Source organism: Telmatherina bonti, assembly GCF_933228915.1.
Source record: "Telmatherina bonti genome assembly, chromosome: 23".
NCBI lineage: Eukaryota > Metazoa > Chordata > Actinopteri > Atheriniformes > Telmatherinidae > Telmatherina > Telmatherina bonti.
The window spans coordinates 14,552,703-14,575,203 of NC_136632.1; the positions used below are offsets into that span (position 1 = coordinate 14,552,703).

Below are 22,501 nucleotides of genomic sequence, written 5' to 3' on the forward strand. Positions count from 1 at the left end.
TAGAGTCAGAATTAAGTGGAAACAACATGAAAGGATGAATCCATCCTGCCTTGGATGAACTGTTTAGGTGGCTGGTAGTGTAATGGTGAAGGGGCTGTATTTACTTGGCATGAATATGCCTGAATATGTTTCTGACCACATTTACCCCTTTATAACCAGAGAATATCCTTTTTCTAACGGTTACTTCCAGCAATATAATGCTGCATATCATAAAGCTTATTTTAAATTGGTCTCTTAAACATAACAATAAGTTCACTGTACACCAACGACTTCCATAGTCACCAGATCTGAATCCCATGGAGCACTATCGAGGTAGAAAAGAGGGATTCCCATGTTTGTGCAGTTGACAAATCTCCAGCAGTGTGAGGTCATCATGATAGCACGGACCAAAATAATAACACATATATAATTAAAATATGCATCCCAGCAAGTTCAATCCAAAATTAGCCCACATAAAAGAATAATCAGAGAAACTGAAATGCCTCTTTAGAGGTACATTTTAAACTCGACAGGACTCAGTCAGCATGTAAAAGTTTAAATTCATGATAATGTAATCTACAAAAGGTAGAATAAAAGCATTACTATTACTACCCATTACCCATTACTATTCTGAAAGCAAATTACACTTCAAATATATATATTTTCACTTGAAGAATAAAGTAAAAGAAATAAGTTATAAAGTGAGCCTAGGCTTCTCTGCTCTCAGGTGTTAAACACACTAGACAGAAACAGACATCTACTGGATACCCTGAGAGATTTGGTTGCCTTTAACTGGTAGATCACCTGCTTGACTCAAATAAATAAGTCAATTTAACAACTTAAATAACTTTAAATGGAAGGTAATAAAATATGTAGAAGACATAAACTCAGTAAGGTCTGGAAAAAGAAAAGCGTCAAAGATCATGGTTAAATAACAGGAAAATATTTGTGGTGGAAATAGATACAGGATTCAATATATTTTTTTATGCATTGTTTACTTTCCTTTTTAAAAAATTGCCCAAATAAGTTTTTATTTTCCTTATTCCTGATCTAAAACACGAATAATCTTTTATTTTGTGCTCATAGCACCCCCTGGTGGCTTTGACACAACATGGCATGAAAAACCTCTCATGTTCACTTTGCTCTCAGTGAAGCTTTAAGTTAGTTTTCCACACATAATAATCTCCCGAGTATAATTATCTTGCAAAAATGTTTTATTTGAACCTATTTATGACCATGAATTAAAATAAAAACAAATCTGAACCACAGATTGTGTTCAAAACTCCAAATTTCATCTTACAGTCTAGTTTGGCTCATCTCAGAGGATGGAGATTAATGTTAAACTACAGAAAAGAAAGAAAGATTTCATCATCTATTCTGATCTAGATCAAAACAAACAATTTAAATCTTATCACTTAAAAAAAAAAGTTAAAAATAAAAAAAGAGAAAGTAGCTGCATTTGTGGCATTGCTGTATTAGCTCTTCAAGTCATAGATATACAGTTTAGTTTCCCAACAAACATGCAGCTAGTGCAACAGAGAAAACTCCATTTACAGATACAAATAATATTAAAAAGAGTAATTAATTTCAAAATACATAAAAAACAATGTATAAAGATTCAAGTGAAAAGGATGTAATAAGGGAATGATGAAGAGATATCGAATCAGGGATACAGAATCACAAAAACCAGTCCCCATCATCACAAGATTTACAGTTAAGCTTCTGACCTAGATTACAAAAACATGTACAAGATAGATCAAGTATCTGTGAAGTAAAATCTTTTCAGTTTTTTACTTTTCCTTTGTAGGCAGCACAAACCCTTCTCAGTTTGACAATCAACATAATATCACGTCAACATTGAAGTGGTGTGACCTGCAGTGGACAAATAAACACCTTTGTCGAGGTGCATCACATCATGTAAAGGTAAATACCATAAATGATTCACTAAATTCTTATCGAATTAATTATAAGACAAATCTTATGAGTGCAAAACATTCCATTTAAACCAAAAATGACAAAAAAAACTGTATAAATAAAAGTACATTTTTATATTACAATCACAATTCACATTCTTAATTCTGACCCTCAGATAGTCTCCACTGGTCTGATGTTTAAGTTAAAAATGGAATAAAATATACAGACATTTAAAAAGGTAAGTATGTACATTCTTGTAAACCCTAAAATATATACAGTCATACATTGTGTGATGACCCTGCAAACTCTGGATTCACAGACTGAAGAACAGCCACATGCATCTCAGCTTTCTTTTACCCAGTCACTTCAACCCAACCCCTGAATCCTCGTACTCGCACTCAAAAAGTCCATTTGTATGTTTTCATTTTTAAAGACTTTGGTGTTCATTGTGAGAAACAGCAATTGTCAAATCTTTCTCCATCCTGAAGCTGAATCTGACCAGAGCTGCTGTCACAGCTGGCGTCGCAGCGCTTGCCTGTCTCTCCACATGGCTCGAAGTTCTCTGACAAGCAAAGGTGTGATGAACACAATGCTGCCTCCTGTCTGTGTTAGAGAAAAAACAAGCAGGTTGTGTCACACCTGAGTGTCTGATGATTTAGTCATGTCTGTTTCCAGAAGTGAAGACACCAGAAATGATCCTTGTGATATCACCAAAATGTCTTACCATGACAATAAAAAAGTAGAACACACTCATCCAGCCCAGCTTGCTCTCAATCAGGGACACCACGTACTACATGACAATGAAAAAATTCAGAGGATACATCATTCCCATCTCTTCATCCTCCAGTAGTTTTCATCTTTGTTATTATCTTTAATTAGCTCTGTTTTAAAAGAACATTTTGGTTTTTATTGTGTGAACCACATCATCTCTCCTGGCTCACCTGTCCTCCAGCTGCACCAATGCTTCCAGTTCCATCCACTATTCCAGTGACGGTCGCCAGAGCCTCCTGACTGCCCCGCAGGGCATCCTGCCTCCCCAGGTCGGCGGAAATGGCTGAACTGATCATGTTGGATGGACCACCGATGAAGAAGCCGGTGGCAGCCAGGATTGCTGCATTTATAACTTTATCATTTGGTGATCCTGACAGTGCAGAAACAAAAGCCAAGCAAAAACTGTGACTCATCAAATAATATTAAGAACTTAATCTTGCTCTTGTTCTTCGATGTTAATCACACCATCATTAAAACTCCAAGGTTTCAGTGCAACCAAGTAAAAGATTGACTGAACTAGGCCATGACAAAGATGTGTCCTATGGGTGTCTACATTGATACCTATCAGACCATGCAGGCAGTATCCCAGCAAAAGAGCACGAACCATCAGCATCAAGTTTTTGTGCCTCAACAAGTCAGAGCTGCTCAGGTTGCACCAAACATGACCTTGACAGCTGGTTTTAATACAGCATTTTGGCAGATCAGTGTACTTACGGCTGTATCCCACCAGGGCTCCCATCGCCATTGCCAGACTGAAAGCCAATACTGGAGCTCTCTTTCCCATAAAGTCTGAAATCAGACCTTGAAGTGTTCCTCCTGCCACAGAGACACAAAATAATGTAGAATTATAGAGCTGCACGCACATGACAAAGATAAACTTCACAGTATGAAGTGAAATTTACACAAAAGCTCCGGTTTCATATGTACAAACTATAAAGTAGCTATTTCTCTCCAGGGAAATAAAGATGAAGGGTGAATGAAATGCCTACTGCTTACCGATGATGCCCCCTACATCGTACCAAACAGACAGGCGATCCGCCTCCGCCTCCTTCCAACCATAGTTATTGCTCAGGTAGAACGGAAGCCAGAAGAAAAAGGAGTAGTTGACCAGCTTCAGACATGCATAAGCAAGGGAATACTGCAGTAGGAACAGGGCGAAAGAAGGAGAGGATCAATACATTATTACTATTGGTTAACTCTAAAGCAGAACCATTCATTTTTTTAAAAAGTTGTTTTTAAAGTAAATCCATTTAGATATCTCCATCTCACTCACAGGAAGAACTCCAGGCAGACAGAAAGCCTGAAAAAAGCCAATGGCTTGTGGAGATTCGACTGGAGGTTCATCCGTCTCCTGAACTGAGTGGGATCGTCTGCTATACACCTCCACCTTCTCCTCCTCATCACTCATCAGAGGCTGGTGGCTATCTGTGTCCGTCTCTACGGGACTGAGTCCAGTCTCTGACCCCGAGCTCAAACCTGACACACCCACATAAACACACACAAATATTCTTTAAAGGCTGACTGCTGAAATTTTGTGACTTATAACCCAGAACTGTGTCCACTTTAGATGTAATTATGACAGCAATACAGTTAATAATGAACATATAAAGCTAGCTGATCATTAAGGAAAAATAAAATAAAACACACAAATGAAGAATAAATCTAGATGACATCTATTTTTCATCATCACAATACTTTAAAGTAAACAAAAATAACTTTTCTAACTAGTTTCCGAGAGTCCATACCAATTTCTTTTGGGGAAGTGAGGAGGCCGAAGAAAACCACGACCCCACCAGCAAACTGCACAACTGAGGTCACCAGGAAGGCATACTACGTAGAGCAAAGATTAATATTTCATGTGAGTAAAGCTGGGAGTGTTACAGCAATAAAGAAAAAGAAAGCATACATTTATATATCTCACCTCATATCCATACTTGAGAACACTAGAAGCCAGGAAGGCCCCCAGTATGTTGCCCACTGAGGCGCAAGCACTCCACAAGCCAAATACAAATCCACGCCTGGAAAGCATCATCATGGGTTGTTATATAAATGCTTTTCAGGTGTGTTGCCAGTTGTATTTTCACATGCTACATCTACGTAATAGGAATAACTTTGCCATAGTACTTCGAGAACTTGCTGATATTCAAGCTCTGCAGAGGAAAACAGCCTGTTGTGGCTGCAACACCTGTGAATGGATTTCACAGTAGTAGTGCAGGCATGTCTGTCTTGGCATGCAGAATGTGTGCCATGCAGCTGATGGGAATGAGCTTGACTACATATTTCAAGTCTGGGGGCATGTTACGCCTGTGCTCCGAGTTTCCCATTGGAAACAGATGAAGCACTGGGAGATAAATGTAGCACAGTAAACTGAGACATGTCACACACCCTGTCTTGCCGAACCAGTTCCCCATGACAGCCACCACACAGGGCCAGACGGCAGACTGCAGCAGGCCGTTCAGCACCCACAGACCACAGTATAGATAGACGTTGTAAATGTGGAGCCATTCGGTCAGAGTGCCAAACACAAATTCCTGTAAACACAAGCACATAACCAGATTCATCTCTCTGTGTGTTTTTTTTTAAGTTTTAAAGTTTACTGTTGAAAAACAGCTTGATGCTACCAAATGCATCAAAGAAATATGATATAATCTAGGATTACAACCAGAATGCAACATATTGTCTGTGCACTGACCACAGCAGCAGAGCCACATAGGCCGAAGCAGAGTACGTAGCGCAAGTTCACTCTGTCTCCAATCACGCCACTTAAATACAGACCCTGTGCAGACAAAGACAAAGCAACGTGGCATGAATGAATCACATCACTATGTACATTTGACATTCTTTTACATTCTGCAGGTCTGTGTCTAATCTACAGCATATGTTTCTGTCATGAAATCTGAATTTCTGAGATGATACAAATGAGGACATCCATGCGGAGGAGTACCTGATCGGAGCCTGAAACCAGGTAGCGCAGAGTATATTCTGACCCACACTGATTTGATTTTGCTCTGACTTGAAGTCATGGCTGAATTTAGAAACGGCTCAGAGATGATTGTAATCAAATGCTTTTCCTCGAGCATTGAGAATCAGATAGTTAGATGTTATCAGAGCCTGTTGTGGCTGGCAAGTTCATTCACAGAGTGTATAAACTTTAATGTTTGTTTGTGTTTTCATTACCTCCGCCAAGAAGTTTATGGTTTTACTGGCTATTATCTGTCTGCATGCAAAAACTACTGGATGGATTTTCTTCTTTTTTTTTTTCTTCTGAGGATGGGTAGTGGTCTAACTTAGATTCCATTAAATTTTGAGTCTGATCTAAATCACCATGTGGATCCAGGATGTTTTCTATGAGGATTATTTATCATTCAGTATACATGCATTTAACGCTTTAATAAATGGTCTTCCATTCATTTCCTGAATCTAAAAAAATCAAATCGAACAGGGTGGGGTTAAATGTCAGGTATTTAACTCTGCAGGTTGTACCCATATAATGCAGTTGCACTAATTTCTCTAAAATTAGTAAACCATGGATTGCACTTACTGCTGCATATGAGAAAAGGAAAATGGAGTCCAGAGCTCCCAGAAACAGAGTGGCCTGCTTTTCATCTCCAAACAGACGATTGTCCTCCCATGTCTGGGGCAGAAAACACAATTACATGCAGTTTATCTAAACGAGTACTCTGAAGTATCCGGACTCCTTTCACATTACATTTTTTGTCTTGTCTTTTTTTGAGGAAAATAGTAGCACATGCTTTGTTTTTGCCAATCTGAGATTATAATCATTTCTATACATTTCAAACTCATTTTCTCTTCCACTTGTTGTTAATAGAATAACAGTGTAACCACTTAGGTATGAACAGAATGTTGCGTTGATAACTACCTTGCCAGGGGAGAACGCAGATGTACTGTCATTCTGGATAGATGGCGTCCATTGAGCTGAGATGCTCACTTTCACATTGCTAAATGTCTTTCTGGATGCATGCAGCAACACATAGCTGGAAAGACACAAATGTGCTTTATTAAAATAGTAAAAAAAAAAAAAAAAAAAACAAAAAAAAAAAAAACAGAAATGATTTGACATTAAGTTTTACTATAAAGCATCACTAAACTCAATGCTTCAGAAGGGGCATTAAAAAGTTGGCTTACTTAATTTTCATTGTATTGATATTTCTGGAAACATGCAATGCATAATCTGCGGTTATGATTATAATAGAAAAACACACATCTAGTGATTATAAAATAGCTATAAGTATAATTTATGTCCTCTTTTATTTAACCGTCTGTTTGCTTGCCATTTCAAATGACATGTCCACTGGAAATGGGTATTGATAGTCGATGCGATCCTAACAAAGTCTACCCTGTGATAAGCTTGCTCCATAGACCTTTAACCTGTATTTACAGCTTAAATCCATCTGCAGCATGCTTCTCCAGAGGCCACATTATTATGTATTCTGCATCTCGCCTAAAAAATTACTTGAACAAGCAACATACTGACTGAAAACAAAACCTAGTCATCAGATTTCCAGTTACTTTTGAACATAAATTAATACAAACCAGGTGAACATTTAAAACCCTTAAGTTAATCTTGTTATAGCTGGGTGACTTGATTACCTAAAGAAGGTGAGGAGGAAGACAACCAGATGATGATGAGTGTACTGTGACAGATAGCCACAGCACGAGGGAGGCATCACAGGGGCAGCTGGAGGGAGGAAAAGGAGGCAGAGGAAAAGGAGGTGGTGGTGGTAGTCTTTGAGGATGGTGAAGGGGAAGGGGTTTCCGATACAGTCCACCACTAAAACAAATGGGACAAACACATCACTAGGGAAAGAAATATTTGCCTGCCAAGGAAGGAAGTCAACGTTAAATCACCAACCTTATATTCAGGATTCAATCATTTATTACAGGACTTTAGCTTGAAGCATTTAGCTCAATGTGTAACAGATTTAGAAGTGGATTTCTAAAATGTTTTTGATGTATTAAGATGGGCAGTAGTAGTAGGTATGCTAAAAGTAGCCATTTCTATGGTATGAAAGCCAAGTACATACAGAAATACCTGGTCTGAATGCTGTCTTATACATGGCCATCAATGAACCCAGTATGTACTGGTTGCCTTTACAGCCAGACCACCCCCAACCACTCCATCCAACAGTAACACTGCCTCGTTTTGTCACGCTTTAACAGGAATCCAAATCTTATAGGTCTCTGCTTTTCATATTTGAGATATGTGTTATGACAGTCACACACCATCCACTTAATCAGACCATCACTGCCATAATGGAGCATTTTTGTAGGTCATTAAGAGTCTTGCTGGTTCTCCTAATCCTCAAAATCTTGACATAGATATTCTGTTCCCTAGTTTCAGACAAGCTCCCTTTGTAGGCATCTGGGTATGGGATAAGATCACTCACAAAATGCAGGGAAATAATTTACTTCTGAGAAATCAAGCTTACATTTTGAGACATCATTGAATGTGGTTAGTGCATGTGTCCGAAGTAAATTACTTAACTCTCACTTCCTGCAAAAAATACTATTTTACTTGATTAATACTTCCCAGGACTCATGATTATGGATAGCTGACAGAGGAACTTCTATTTTACCATAATGCAAAGGCAAAATTACTTCACGAGAAATAAATGACAAGACATGCAACCAACATTTATTGTAAATCGTCGACCGGCCAGTTTTAAATGCTGTCATGTATCTTTAACTACACCATCTACAACTATCCCAATTACTCAGAAACGCCACAAACGAGTGGCTGGCTTGTCACAAAGTTCCTATTAACAAAACATAACATCTTATGAGACATTTAGAGTCAGATAGGTACAGCCCTGACAGAAAATAATTTTATCGCACACCTGAGGCAGGACTCCTTTATGAAAACGATTTCATCAGATTACAAAGCTTTAGTTGTCCGTGTAGAGTTTGAAGAAAACCAGGTTACTTGTTGACTAACCACACTTATATTAGTTAACGCATTAATTAATGTTCTCTGTATAAAAATGGTACCCGAAAACATTTTGTTTTTCTAAGAGGGAAGATATTCAACATCTCGACCAACAGTGTATTTCCACGTTTGCTTCAACAGGGGGAAGAGGCGCATAAAACGATATCATCATTTACATTCAGCCGTTGTGTGACAAGTCCCTTTCTTTAAACTGTAAAGTCACAATAAATATCAAGAAAAGACACCCTATATAAATAAATGCTTAAACGACAAAAAAACAACAACAAAAGGCGCAGCGGTTTCTCACCTTTCCGTCCGGGGTTTGTCTAGCTAGCTTGCTCTTGGTGCGGCTACAACAATCTGTTTACAGTGTTTACTGCAAGTTCCTCTGTATGCCACTGGCGCCCAGTGGCGCACTGCTGCCACCTGTAGGACAGGAGTTGAATTACATAAAAATCCAAATGAATAGGAACCACTGTCCAGCTTTCACCTGTTGCTGTGCCACTTGTTCATGCAAGTCCAGCTGCCATTGGCTTGCTTGCGACCTTTCCCTACCTTTTTAAAGTTTCACCGCCAAAAGTATAAGCATTGAACGTGCTACTTCACAGCCTGACACTGCAACAGGGATCCAACCTTCGAATATTGGTAAGCCATGAACAACAGCACAGAGCTAGTTTGTATAAAATATTTCAGATTAAATGTGTTTGCAAAATGTAAGCAATTTTCAGTTTAAAAAATCCAGCACAAACTATTTGTCAGCTGCATAAGCAACTGTAGAGACGATGAGAATTGAAATTGCAATTAACTTTTGATTCACAAGTTTGGAGGAAATGGTTTATTACAATGTGTTTAATGTGTTACAAACTCCCATGTAGCTATAGGGGAGAGAAAGAGAAAGATAAAGAGAGCGCGAGAGAGTGCGCGCGCCCGAGAGAGAGAGAGAGTGTGAGTGAGAGAGAAAGATGGTCATGTCCAGAGTGACAGTGAGGGTAAATGAAAGCTAGAGATAAGAAAAGAGTAAGGCTGAGGGAGATATTATTTTGATTCTTTATTCTTTCCTTAATAAACATCTGCAAAAGTTATTTCTAAGATAGAAAACCTATTGGAGATCAGGAAACCTGGACATACAGTTTAACAACACGGTGGTTTGGACATCATTCCGATGGATTTTGTAATAGCAGTGATGAATATGTTACGCTCCTGTTTTTCTAAAAAGCATGTGGAAACTGTACATTGGATGGAGGTAAGAAAATGGTCTAATGGTCTGATTTTAGAATTTGATTGTACTGTAGGTTGAAACTTATGAATGGGAAATTGTTTCATTCAAGTCTTCTTTTCAAAAGAAAAGGGTTTTTTTTCAGAATGAGTCTATATCTTATCAAATTTAGGATTAGAACGTATGTAATGAAGATTAAATTGATGGTGGAAAAAAAGTTGCATGAGGGTTTCTTTACCATTTGAAGATCACTCAGTAAGTTGTGCAAATGTACTGTATGTTTAAGAAAAGATAAATAACATGTTTCCCTTATCAACTCTGCAGTTAGATGGCTTAGTTTCTTTTCAATGACACGCCAACTATGCATCTGGATCCTTTTTTTGTGCAGTAGCTTATCAGCCTGCAGCTTTAAGAGCAGTATGTGGCCCTGCTGTTCATGCACTGCATACTGTCATTTGGACTACAAATCAACTAAACAAATGATGACAGCAGCCTCAGATCTGGGAAATCACTAGAGGCTGTATCTTGGAGGACACTGAACTTTGAAATGTTGGACCAAGAGACATGTGAAAGTATGCAGAGCATTTTAGTAACTTTGCGGGTCAAATGTTAGACCCCTGTGAGGACAAAGTGGCAGAGGACAGAGCTCTAAAGGATACAAAAAGGAAAGGAGAGTGATGTGTTCATGCAGGAGCTCCTCTATTACTGCCGAGTGAAATGTTTAACTGCTTGAGGGAGTTGTACTGTTATGTTTTGCCTTGAGCCTGTCCAGCTGTCCTTTAAATGCTGTTCTTTACCAGCTGAGAGGAAATATTTAGACTTTACAAGGGGACAAATTATTGGAAAAAAAAACTAATTACAGGTCAAGTGAGGAAAAACAACACAAGAATGTTTATGAACAATGAATAATGCTTTTATCTCCCGTTTACAGGTGTACAGAGATCATGAAGGCTGCTGAAAGAATGACAGTAAAGGAAGAATGCTACTCCACTGTCAACAGGTTTGTGTGGTGGCCTGGAGGGACAAAACTGTAACAAACCCAAAACTAGAAGATCAAATTAAAAATGCAGGAGTATGAGGCACTTGGGTGCAAAATAGGTCCATCCAACATGCAAGGTAGCATATATATGAGATCAAGGCAAGTTTTAGTTTCCTCTTTTAAAAAACAAACAAACTAATGGTTCACAACCACTGAGTTCAACATTAGCATATATTGATGGTTGCAGGATTCTTTCATCATCTGAGTCCCATCAAACAACTGCATATATAAGAAGGGATTGATTGGTAAATTGCTGCAGCTGTCTAATCAAATTCACCTGCAGCTTCCTGAACCACAGCAGAGCTTTAACATCAGGACAACTCAGAAAACAGAACAAGTGTCAAAGTCTTGCTGTGTTTGTGCTTTCTAAGAAGTTGCGGTGTTTTTGGTTTTGTTGTTTCATAACCCAGCATTTGCATCTGCACAGGTTTATCACAGAGAAATTATATGATTGAGAAACTCGGACACAATTAACTCCTGAGCCTGGGAAAAAAAAAGAACATTTAGCTGCGCTTTAATCATCACGTCCATGGAAAGGTCTTTCAACTTAGGACTTCCCATTTCCTCTCGTTTATTTATTAAAACTTAACAGTCAGATGAAATGGGCCCCAGTCCAAGTATGTGTTTATTTAGCAAAGCTGATGAGAAGAAGATGCTCGGTCATAAGCTTGTCCTCTGGCGTTTACTCTCAGGCTCAGTTTTCCCACTGCCACTAGAAAAAGACTGGCTTGTCCCTTAACTGGCATCCGCAACAATTATGTGGGAAGTTTCGGAAACAATGGCAGATGTCAGCTATCCTTTTGTAAACATTTTATTAAATTTGAATATATTTTTAACCTTTTTTTAACTGACTAAAATGTAATAAGTTTATATACATTTCCAGTTAAATTCTGTAACAATTACTATTACACACTTGAAATGGATTTTTCAGCAGGAATCTAAAGGAGTAAGTTTTCTTGTTTCTTCTCTATAGGCTAAAGCAGGGCTGTCATAGTGGGAGACGTGCTTCACCGGAAAGCAACAAAGCTTTACAAAGAAGAGAGGGGTCACCAAAACATCCCTTAAGGCCATTACTCAACCTGAACAACCAGAAGGATATATCTGGGATGGCTCACAAGAAGGCAACTTTTGACCCTCGCAGCAATGATTGTGCTTTCATGGTAGGAAATAAACTGACCAGATCTAACGCAGGCAACATTAAGGATAAAATTTCTCTATGGGAGGGCAAGGAATCCAGCCCTTCTCCTCGCACCCCTGCTACTTTGGGTAATTTTGACAGCATTAAAAGGACAGAATCCTTGACAAAAAGCAACAACAAAACAATAAACGAGGAGTGTGGTGAGAGTTGCAAGAGAGTTGCCCATGAAGAGAAGCAGGATCTTGGAAAAGAAAATGTAGGAAAATCTGGAGATTCAAGGCCTTGCTCATCTACTAAACAAGGAAATCAGCCTCAAAGGGTGAATAGTGGGCCTAGTGAGGACCAATCAAGGGATAACTGTATAAGAGTTGTAGTTCACAAAGAAAAGAGTCATGATGAGAAAGAGAATCTAGAAAATCTTACAGATTCAAGGTCTTGTTCGCCTTCAGCCACTGAGAAGCAGCAAATAGGGAGGCTTAGAAAAGGCAACGACAGGAGAGCAGAACAAACAAGTCAGGAGAAGAGGGCTGTATTCACTCTGTTTAAAAAGCTGGAAGCTATGGGGGAGAAGCATGGGAAAACGCCTCCAGAGCTTGGAAACTACTTCAGTCCACCAGGCAAGGACAAACAAGTGGAAAAGAAGAATAAAGATTCTGAAATTTGGGATCAAAGTTGGTCATCTGGGATAAAAGAAGGGAAGGAGCAACAGGAGAATGTGTACACAGAGCCAGGTGCACCTCCCATCAACCCAGTACCTAAACCTCGACGTACCTTCCAGCATCCAGCGGTAGCTGCCATGGGAAGAAGTCAAAGGGATGTAAGAGGGCAGAGGAACCTCCCACCACTGCCTTCTGTTGCCTTGAAAACTTCCTCAAAGCCTCCATCGGGCTTCTATGGGAGACCCAGGTCAGAGCGAGTCAGAGACAACGCCAACAGGTATAGAGGCTTTAGAAAACACGAATCACTTCCTGACAAAGTGACAAGCATCAAAAAGTTTTTTTATTCCTACATAATGATTTGTATTTTTCTGTTCACATTGGCAGGAGATCGTTTGAGTTTGAAGACCTTACCAAATCAAACAGTCCACTGATGACACATCTACTGTCTCAGGAACATCACTATGAAGACATTCTTGGTCAGATAATTGTTTTCTCTTTTACTGAGTTTTCTGGAATCTGTTTCATACATATATTTTCTTTAGTTGTGAGCTGGGTTTTTTGTTTTGTACAAACTTTGGTCTTTATCAAGTTTAAAAATGAGATCAACACAAGATGGCAAATACACTGTGTCAATATTTAACAAAAACTCAGAAAAAAATGCCACAGCATTTTAAAAAAAACATTAAGTCCACCCATACTGCTTCCTCAGGACATAACATGACGAGCCAAAGGCTGTGAATCAATTACGCTTGATTGATTGATCACCAGGAAGTGTGTGCACCAATAGGAAAGCAAATGTTTTGATACTTTTGTGGCCTGGAGCATTGAGTTGTGTGTTAAAACTGTGGCAAGGAGGACAGACATCAGCAATGATCTCAGAGAAACCACAACTCCATCTCTAATTCTACCAGCCAAAGTTAGTATATGAAATAAAAAGGTTCATAAAAGCACAAAGACAAAAAAGATTGAACAAATACGGCTTGTTTAGAAGGGCTGCCAGCAGAAGCATCAGCTTAGTTTTCCACAAGACTTCTGGAACAATGTTCTTTGAGCAATCAAGACCAAAGTGGACATGTTTGGCAATCACACCAGCCTCACACCAACTGTCAAACACAGTGGTAGAGCTGTAATAATTTGAGCTTTTTTTGCAGCCGCAAGACCTGGACACCCTGACCTAAACTCCTCTGTATATCAAAGTATTGTAGTGTCAGATGAGAAGTCATATGTATCACGACTATAGATTTGCTGAAATTAGGTCATAATTAACGGACAATCCCAAAAGACAGCAGCAAATCAAGGTACAGACCTCCACCAGACCTGGACCTTAATCAAGGTGTGCATAGACAATTCACTAAAACTCAGAAGTGGAAGTTTAAACTCTTTTGCTCTTACAAATTTATTACAGATGTCAATTAAAGAGTGTCCAGAAAATGCCCACAAATAAGTAGTTTGCTAAGGTTGCTCAAAAATATACTTGAATAAATAATGAATAGCTTACCACTGAAACTTTTCTATGCAACTAAATTTCTTATTATTTAATTTACTCAGTATCTGGAATATCTCCTTCATGGCCTTCTTGCAGATTTGTCCAAGGAAAACCCTTATGAGGACATTGAGCTGGACAGTCAGTGCTCTCAGCAGTCTCTACCCTCCTCTCCTGGTGCAGATACTACTAAGGTTCATGAAGCAAACAGCTTAATATATAGCAGCAAAAAATTGGTTTGGTGATTATGGGTGACAGATTGATTTTGTTTTGGTACTGCAGGGAACAAGACCTGGTTTTTTCAGGCAGAATTCAGGAAGGAGCTTTAAACTCTTGGACCTGAAGAGAAGCAACCAGCAGATCCACAACACTGGCAGTGGTGGTGTTTCATCTCCACCTCAGCTCAGTCCTCCATCCACTCCCACTGGGCCTGAACATATTCCATGGTTGCCTGCAGATCCCTATAGCCGCACCTGCCGCAGAATACCAACGGTTTGTGTTTGCGTATTACAAGAGTACTGACAATATATGATGTATTTTACTCAAACTGAACATTTTTTGCAAATATACTTTTAAGCTTTAATCTATTTTCCTGTTTAGACTATCTTTATCTTTATCCTCTTCAGGAGAAAACCTATGTATCACAAATTAATTTGCTTTGCAAATGAAGTTGAGTTGAGTGAAGTTGACTTTCTACTCCTCACTGGGGGAGATGTTATATTTCTTCACAATGAGTGATATTTTCCGCAGGTCGTACTGAGGATCAACAGCGTATTTGAGGCTCGGACCAGGAAAAAGCATCTGAGAAGAATTTATCATTATGCTGAGACAAGTTCAGGAAGAGGTCATGATGATGAAATGATCTTAAAAATGAAAACTTTATTTGATTTCTTTTAAGACTTCAGTGTAAATGTTTATTTTTTGCTTTCATTCACAGTTACTGACGAGAACAGTGACTCTGAGAGTGAACTTGAGGAGAGATCAAAGGGTAGGTAATCAAACGTTTTCTCACACATCTTTATATTTCACTGTGATATCTTGGAGCTATATCCTGTGTTTTTCTTTCCCTCCTAGTTCACCGTCAGCGTCTTGTGACAGTCCAGTCCATACTGAGCCAGCCGAGACAGGGGCAGGTCCAGTACAACGGTTCCAACACCAGAAACGGCCCGCTGGATCAGGAACTCCACCAGAGGAAGCTGTTTGAATATTTCCTGGTTGTATCTCTGCAAAAGTCCAAGGTTGGCAGCCACTATCTGCCGGAGGTCACACAGCAGTTCCCTCCTAAGGTCAGTAGCAGATGAGTGTGTGTAATCTTGGCTGTAAGGAGCAAGCTATCAGAGTTTTACAGACTCTTTTGATTTTACTTTATTAGTTTAATTTCATACTCTGCTTCTCGCCTGCTATTTACTGGGAAAGGCTGCAGGCCCCCTCAATCCAGAATTGGGTCAATCGGTATAGAAAATGAATGAATGAACTTCATCTCATAAATTATTCCTACATTGAATTGTTTGTGCATCCAAAGCCATAAGACCTGGAAACCTAAAATGAATGACTTGAGTCCAGATTTTGCAAATCACTCATAATTTTAAACTTGAATACTGCATGAAATAATAGTGTTGCAATAAGCTTATACCTTTGCGGTTACCTGGAAAACAGCTCTACTCAGTCAAAACTTTATCATTTTGAAAGGCACAGTGTGTAAGAATTACTGCCACCTGCATCGTGGCCAGGAGAAGTGTGCTTTGACTTTTGCTCGACAAAAGTCTTACGACATTTACGTAATTTGCAAAAAAAGTGCAACATTTTTCCCCATAGGAATGAATGGGATTTGGTTGACAGGACCCATCTTGGACTCTCTCAATTTTAACACGCTGCCATTTAAATTCCTTTCATATAAGGGTAAAATAAATTACATCCCTGTGTTCCTCAAAGCCTTCTGGCGCTCACGATTCAAGAATTGTTTTAATATAACTTTTATTTTGCGAATAGCACTCGATTGTTCGAGGGGTTTGTTCATCTCTCATTCATCTCTGTGCTCTGTCAGTTGAAGTTACAAAGTGTCCCCGTTGTCAGGGCAACGTTAACAAGGGAGCAGCTGGGTTTGTGTGGAAGACCAGAATCACTCATACACCTTCCCATAGTGATTCAGAGGAACAGGATGCAGTTATTGATCTATTCACACTGTTTATTGGTTTAGAATTGATGTCACTTATTCACTCCTGTCATACAGGTAGTATCTACAGATGCACGCATCAGCGCTCCTCTATTCGTTTTCTTTGCACACACACACACACACACACACATTCTCTCTCTCTCTCTCACACACACATAGACACTATACATCAGGGTTAGGGAATCTGACCCTTAAGGGCCAGAATTCTGCAGGTTTTCCATGTATCTTTGGTTTAACACATCTGATTCAAATCAAATGTATTATATAGCTTATCAAATTGTACGCATTGATTCATTCATGTGAATCTGATGTGTTGGAACAGGGAGAGTTCAAAACATTCAAAAGAGAAGGCCGAGGTTCTCCACCCCAACTCATTCTCTCTCTCACACACTCCCACTAAGGTTCATACTGTAGATAAAGTAATTAGCATTTACTTTACTCTGTGAATACACGGTGACCAATAGTGGCCAAAATTCTTCCATGCAGAAGCTTTTTTTTTGCCTGTCAGTGGATCCAGGGGCTTCTGGACATTTTGTTTTTGTCACTGCACCTTCAATTTGTGAATTTATTTCCACATTTTCTCCGTCTGTTTGTTCTTGAACGTGTCTGTTTTCCAAATGGTGCAGGACTGCTAGACCTGTTGTAACTTAGAAACTGACTCAGGGTTGTCCATGAAATAAGGAAATGGAAATGTGTCAATTCATTTGGATTTTACAAGGCAGTGACTGTTCGTGAAGTACACTATTTTCCAAAACCTGCACATGGAGATCTGGAGATATTAACATGAGATCCAAGGTATTTTAGGGAGCATTAAAGATTCACTACAGAACTTTAGCTAATTTCTATGTGATGCGCTTCCTGTCAATGGCTTATTTAGCATCAAGATGTTTTGAACACACATCATGGCTGACTCAGCAAAGAAACCAGAGAAGATATTCTTGGAGGAAACAGAGAGAAAACATAGAGAAAAAGGGACAGAGCAAGAGATAAGAAAAATCAACATTTGAGTGTCTTGTACTGGCTGGAAAGAACACACAGAAGAGACAAGATGTATGTTGGATGTCTGCTAGCCTTTGTTAGCTATTGCCAAGTGTGAAGAGCTGCCAAACTTCAGTAGTGCCACTTTAATGTTTTGAATGTACAAATATTGTTAGATTTGACCTAAGATAGGCACCAAAATTCCCTAAAGAACAATATGTACTATATATGAAAATGAGGTGCAGTGAATTGTGAGATATTAGGTTTGTCCAGGGTTGTGGCTTGAGTAATTATAACTGAGTGACGTTGGTGAAAACAAAAACTGTGTTGAGTTTTGTATATGTGATGTATTTGCCAGTCAGAAATCTTCTCAGAAAATATGAAGGCCAGGAGGTCAAACTGTGTGGTAACCATGTTACCAGCTTTCAGCTTCAGGGTAACTATACATGCATTCTGGTTTTCTCATATGTTTCAGTTGGAACGAAGCTTCAAGTTCATGAGGGAAACAGAGGATCAGTTAAGGATCATTCCTCAATTCTGCTTCCCTGATGCAAAAGACTGGGAACCAGTGGAGACCTACCCAAGGTGGCATTCCTTCAATGGGACTGTGAATGAAATACTGCAATTTCCCATTTTATTCAGTGTCTCAAAAGTCAGTTAATCTAAATTTAATTTATATAACACTTTTCACGCAAAAAAGCACCAGAAAGTCCTTTACACAACAACAACAATGATGAAATATAAAGGATAAAAAAATTGAACATAAGCTTCATATACCATGGCATAGAACTCAACCAAATTAAAAGCAAAAACACACATCTAGTCATTATCTCTCTCCACTCACACAGGTAAAGCACACAGAAGCACCCTAACCTACAAACCCAGCCACTAATCCCATACCCCATGAACAAACATAGTCCCAATATCAGGCTTAATACAGATATGAAGAAACAATATCTTGGGCCTCTTTTAACTTCAGAGGGACCTGTACCCACAAACATAGAGGCCACCACCATACGACCCTCCCAGATCATGGCTGGCCAGTACAGGACACCACCAACCCCCAGACAAAGGCAATCACCACAGCAGTGAACATGCAGATTAAGCAGACACAGCTCCCGGTTTGAAGACAATGGGAAATTCAATTTAAAAAGGATTAAATAAACTTATTAGTATTATTTATTAATATCATTACTATTGATAATAATAATACTGAACAATCATTCATGCTCATATTCATTCCTGGATAGAATTTAGAGCGATCAATTACCTCACATGCATGTCTTTTGATGGGAGGAAGAAGCCGGAGTACCTGAAGAGAACCCACGCATACACAGGGAGACAATGCAAACGAGACAAAATTATAAAACATTGTCCAATGTGTGACCTTTGTTATGTCTTGGCTGTGTGACATGCGGGCCAAAATCAAAACAGTGTATTTGATTTAAAAATTCCTTCATGGTAGAGTGAAAGGGATTTTCTGGAGATTAAAATCTCCAGCGATGAGAATTCTTGACCATTTGTAATGTGATATGTTTGTTATATTTGTAATGCTAATAGAAATTCAGAGAATTTCTGTTATGAAAGAAGGACAGTAACTTCAGTAACCTGATGCCTGGGAGCTCAGGCTGCCTGTTTACAAAAGTTTTAATTGCAATATTACATATGGCATGTATATCTGTATTTTAACTGTGTATTATGAAAATACACAAATTATATTTTTATTTGTCCAAAACCTCTTTTGCAGTGAGATGTTTTCCTTTGTTTTGACTGGAGAGGACGGGAGCAGGAGGTTCGGATACTGCCGGCGCTTACTGGTAAATAGCAATGGGTAGAATAAATAAGTGTGCTATTTCTGAACAGGAAGTGACTGAATACCATAATGGCGGCTGAGTAAATAAGCGTGCCAAAATAGTTGAGGTGCCTGTGGGAAAACAGTCCATCTCAGAGTCTGGGCGGAAGTATGTGAGACTGGGAACTGTACCACGTGTGAGGGTGTCCATATGGTCCTGTTCATGTATCTCTACACTGTGTGTTTTACTGCTATCGATGTGCACATAAATATGCTTCCATTTTGTCAAATGTGAGTATGTCCAGATCTGTACTTTTTAAAGGAAAAATGACTTTGTCATCTGAAAATCTGACAGAAGACTAATACTTTTTCACCCAAAAAATACTTTGGTGGTATAAAATTAAATTCTTCATATTTTTTTTCTGTCTGTTTAGCCCAGTGGAAAAGGCAGACGTCTGCCAGAGGTTTATTGTATTGTCAGTCACCTTGGCTGCTTCAACTTGTTCGCCAAGGTAAACCTCACACACTGCTCTCCTAGTAACACATTATAAAACACTTTTATAATGTGTGCACATATATATGTGTGTGTGTGTTAGGTGTTGGATGAAGTGGAAAGGCGGCGGGCCCTGTCTCCTGCTCTGGTGCAGCCATTTATGAGAGCTATCATGGAGGCTCAGTTCCCAGCTCCTGGCAGAATCATCAACATCAAAACTTTTCTTCCTGGTTCAGGCACTGAGGTAAGTGACAATAGAACAATGGAGGGGAGGTGTGTCCAATGAAAAATCAGAAATTATTTTGAAATCCCATTTGGGGTGGGGGTGCGGTTCGGGAGTGGCTAGTTTACCAGCTTGTATTTTGGACAGCTACCTTGCAGAGTGTTTCTTGTCTAACACATTTGTTTGAGGTTGTATCTGAGTCTTTTTCTTTGAGATACCTGACATTTAGGGCTTTTTTTTTTTTTTTTTTTTTTTTTTTTTTTACTCCAGAAGCCTTGCATTGTAATTCTGAGGAAACATAATCAACATATAGATATTTCTATTTTTATATAATATTAAGACTACATGTAAACACATATACAAGCAGTCATTAACTGTTTGTTTTCCAGGTTATGGAGCTCTGTCGACCCTCTGATTCACGTCTGGAGCACGTGGACTTTGAGTGCTTGTTCTCATGTTTGAGTCTGCGTTTGCTCCTCAAGGTGTTTGGCTCTTTGCTGCTGGAAAGACGAGTCATCTTCACTGCAGACAAGCTCAGGTTAGGCAGCCATATTTTTCTGTCTCCACTGCAGTAGGTTATATTTTTTATTCAAACATCTTCCTTACAATTATGTCATGATTGACATGCATAGGTGAAATCACCAAGGATGTTTTCATTATGAAGATAGATTAAATGTGGGTGGCCCAGACCCTCATTATAAAATAAATCTAAGACATCTTGGAGATCCAATGTTCATGCTAAGAGATATTTTTTTAAGGAGAGGGTGTAGAGTTGTTGCTGTGGCTAGTTTGTTTGTCCTGCTGAGGAAAAGCCAGTCGGAGTGAGAAAGAGAGGGAGAAAGAGAGGGGCCAAAGTAGTAGAAAAAAAATGCAAAGTCTAGTGATGTCAGTAAAGGAAATATGTGCTCTTACTTTCCTCTCTGGGATATTACTTTGGGACTATTCATTGCAACACTGGATTTAGCCTGTGGTGCCCTCATGTGGTGAGAATAAGTAGATTAATTTTCATTTTTCATTCCCTGCTGACTTTATCTATGTGTGTCTGATGTTTAAACAGGAAATTATAACCTGTTAAAAAAAAACAAAAAAACACTCATCATAAAAAAAAGCTCCTTATCCTGCACATTTGTCAATCATTTTCCTTGTTCTGCCCTGCAGTACTCTTTCCCAGTGCTGCCACGCAGTTGTGGCACTGCTTTACCCCTTTGTATGGCAGCACACTTACATCCCAGTGCTGCCTTCAGCTATGCTTGACATCGTCTGCACCCCGACTCCTTTCATCGTTGGCTTGCTGTCCAGCTCTTTGCCCCAGCTTACTGAGCTGCCCCTGGAGGAGGTCAGAAAGCTCTTCCGATTAATACTTTTTTTTGACACCGTAAAAAAGCTTAATAACAATGAGCCTATCTGTGCGCAGGTTCTTGTAGTGGATCTTGTAAAGAGTCGACTTCTTAGACAGGTAAACCATTTCTAAAGGTACATCTGTGTGTTTTTAAGGCAGTGAAACTTTATGAATGGAGATAATTTTCCTTCCTGTTTGGACACCTATAGCTGGATGATGAGGACTCGATCCTGCCGCCTAAGCTCCAGTCGGCTCTGGAGAATGTTCTGGAGAGACGGAGAGAACTTGCTACTGAAAGAGGAGGCGATGCAACAAGCGGTGAGTACTCGATAAAGCTGTAAGAGTCTTTGATAGATAATAAATAGATTATCTTTTGAAGTTGTGGAGAAGCTAAATGTAAATCTTAATGTACAAATATAAACAGTTAAAACTAAGATAGTTCAGAAAAGACCAAAGACGGGGACATACCGACTGTTCGATGACTATTTTTAAAACAACTTCTTTTCCTTTCTCTTTAGACACTGGCCATTTAAGCACTGTAGTTTCTGAGGCCTTTGTTCGCTTCTTTGTGGAGTTGGTAGGACACTATCCACTATTCATCACAGGAGAACGGGAGGACGGCTACTCCTCCTCCTCCTCCTCACCTGTGCCTTACTCATTCCAGCGGGAAGGATTTCGCAAAGCGATCCTATCCAAGACAGTGCGTCGATTTTTGGAGGTCTTCATGGAGACCCAGATGTTTGGCTGGTTCATCCAGGAGAGGGAGCTCCACAGACAATCCCTGAGAGGTACCGAAGCACAGTGGAAAGAGATTCAGGTTTCATGAGTAGATCCAACATTATATTTTGTCTGTTTTCTTCCAACAGGACTGTTTGAAGTAAGAGTGCAAGAGTATCTGGACTCCATCCATGAAAACGAACACCGAAGGGTCAATAGGTTTCTCAAAGGCTTGGGTAGGGCTGATTCCGATTTACTCATCATCAGAATTGCCTTATTGTGAGGAAACAAGCTCTCTTGGCTCATTCTCATCAAAAACTGTTCCTGTTTGTTTCGCATTTCTTCCAGGAAACAAGATGAAATTTCTTTCCAAGAAATAATGCAACAGTAGCTGCATGAAGAGACAGAATGTAAAAAGAAGAAACATTAAGGCACAGAAAGACTTGAGCGCCTCCTTGTTCAGCGAACACCATCATTATTTGAGAACTTGCCCTGCCATCTCTTGCCAGTTAATGAGACTTTTTGTTCCTGTAGTTTTTGCTCCAAGAGGAAGATGCTGCTCTAAGCAACACAGAATAAAACACTATGGACAGATAAAATATTTTGATTTCTGGCTCTCTTTTGACTGAAAATATTCAGT

The 22,501-nt window shown here is 39.3% G+C and overlaps 2 protein-coding genes across 2 annotated transcripts; one reads left to right on the forward strand and one right to left on the reverse strand.

The window, feature by feature from the left end:
- Positions 1-1,288: 1,288 nt before the first annotated feature.
- slc37a3 (solute carrier family 37 member 3) lies at positions 1,289-7,433 on the reverse strand. Its single transcript, XM_079263508.1, has 13 exons — positions 7,276-7,433; positions 6,545-6,659; positions 6,206-6,298; positions 5,357-5,440; positions 5,050-5,195; positions 4,586-4,682; positions 4,410-4,494; positions 3,938-4,140; positions 3,661-3,802; positions 3,379-3,480; positions 2,835-3,034; positions 2,618-2,683; positions 1,289-2,496 (listed from the first exon to the last, which is right to left on the reverse strand). Exons 1-13 carry the CDS (start codon positions 7,350-7,352, stop codon positions 2,404-2,406), a joined length of 1,503 nt encoding a protein of 500 aa, XP_079119634.1. The 5' UTR covers positions 7,353-7,433; the 3' UTR covers positions 1,289-2,403.
- A 2,367-nt stretch (positions 7,434-9,800) lies between these two features.
- On the forward strand, positions 9,801-22,241 carry LOC306773479 (DENN domain-containing protein 2A-like; the record flags this gene model as incomplete). Its single annotated transcript, XM_079263301.1, has 20 exons — positions 9,801-9,854; positions 10,759-10,827; positions 11,840-12,940; positions 13,048-13,139; positions 14,246-14,340; positions 14,429-14,638; positions 14,897-14,990; positions 15,084-15,134; positions 15,221-15,432; positions 17,773-17,882; positions 19,045-19,114; positions 19,524-19,601; positions 19,686-19,826; positions 20,195-20,343; positions 20,964-21,141; positions 21,220-21,261; positions 21,354-21,462; positions 21,663-21,932; positions 22,011-22,097; positions 22,210-22,241. The coding sequence occupies exons 1-20, from the start codon at positions 9,829-9,831 to the stop codon at positions 22,239-22,241; spliced, it is 3,216 nt and encodes a 1,071-aa protein (XP_079119427.1). The 5' UTR covers positions 9,801-9,828.
- Positions 22,242-22,501: the final 260 nt, after the last annotated feature.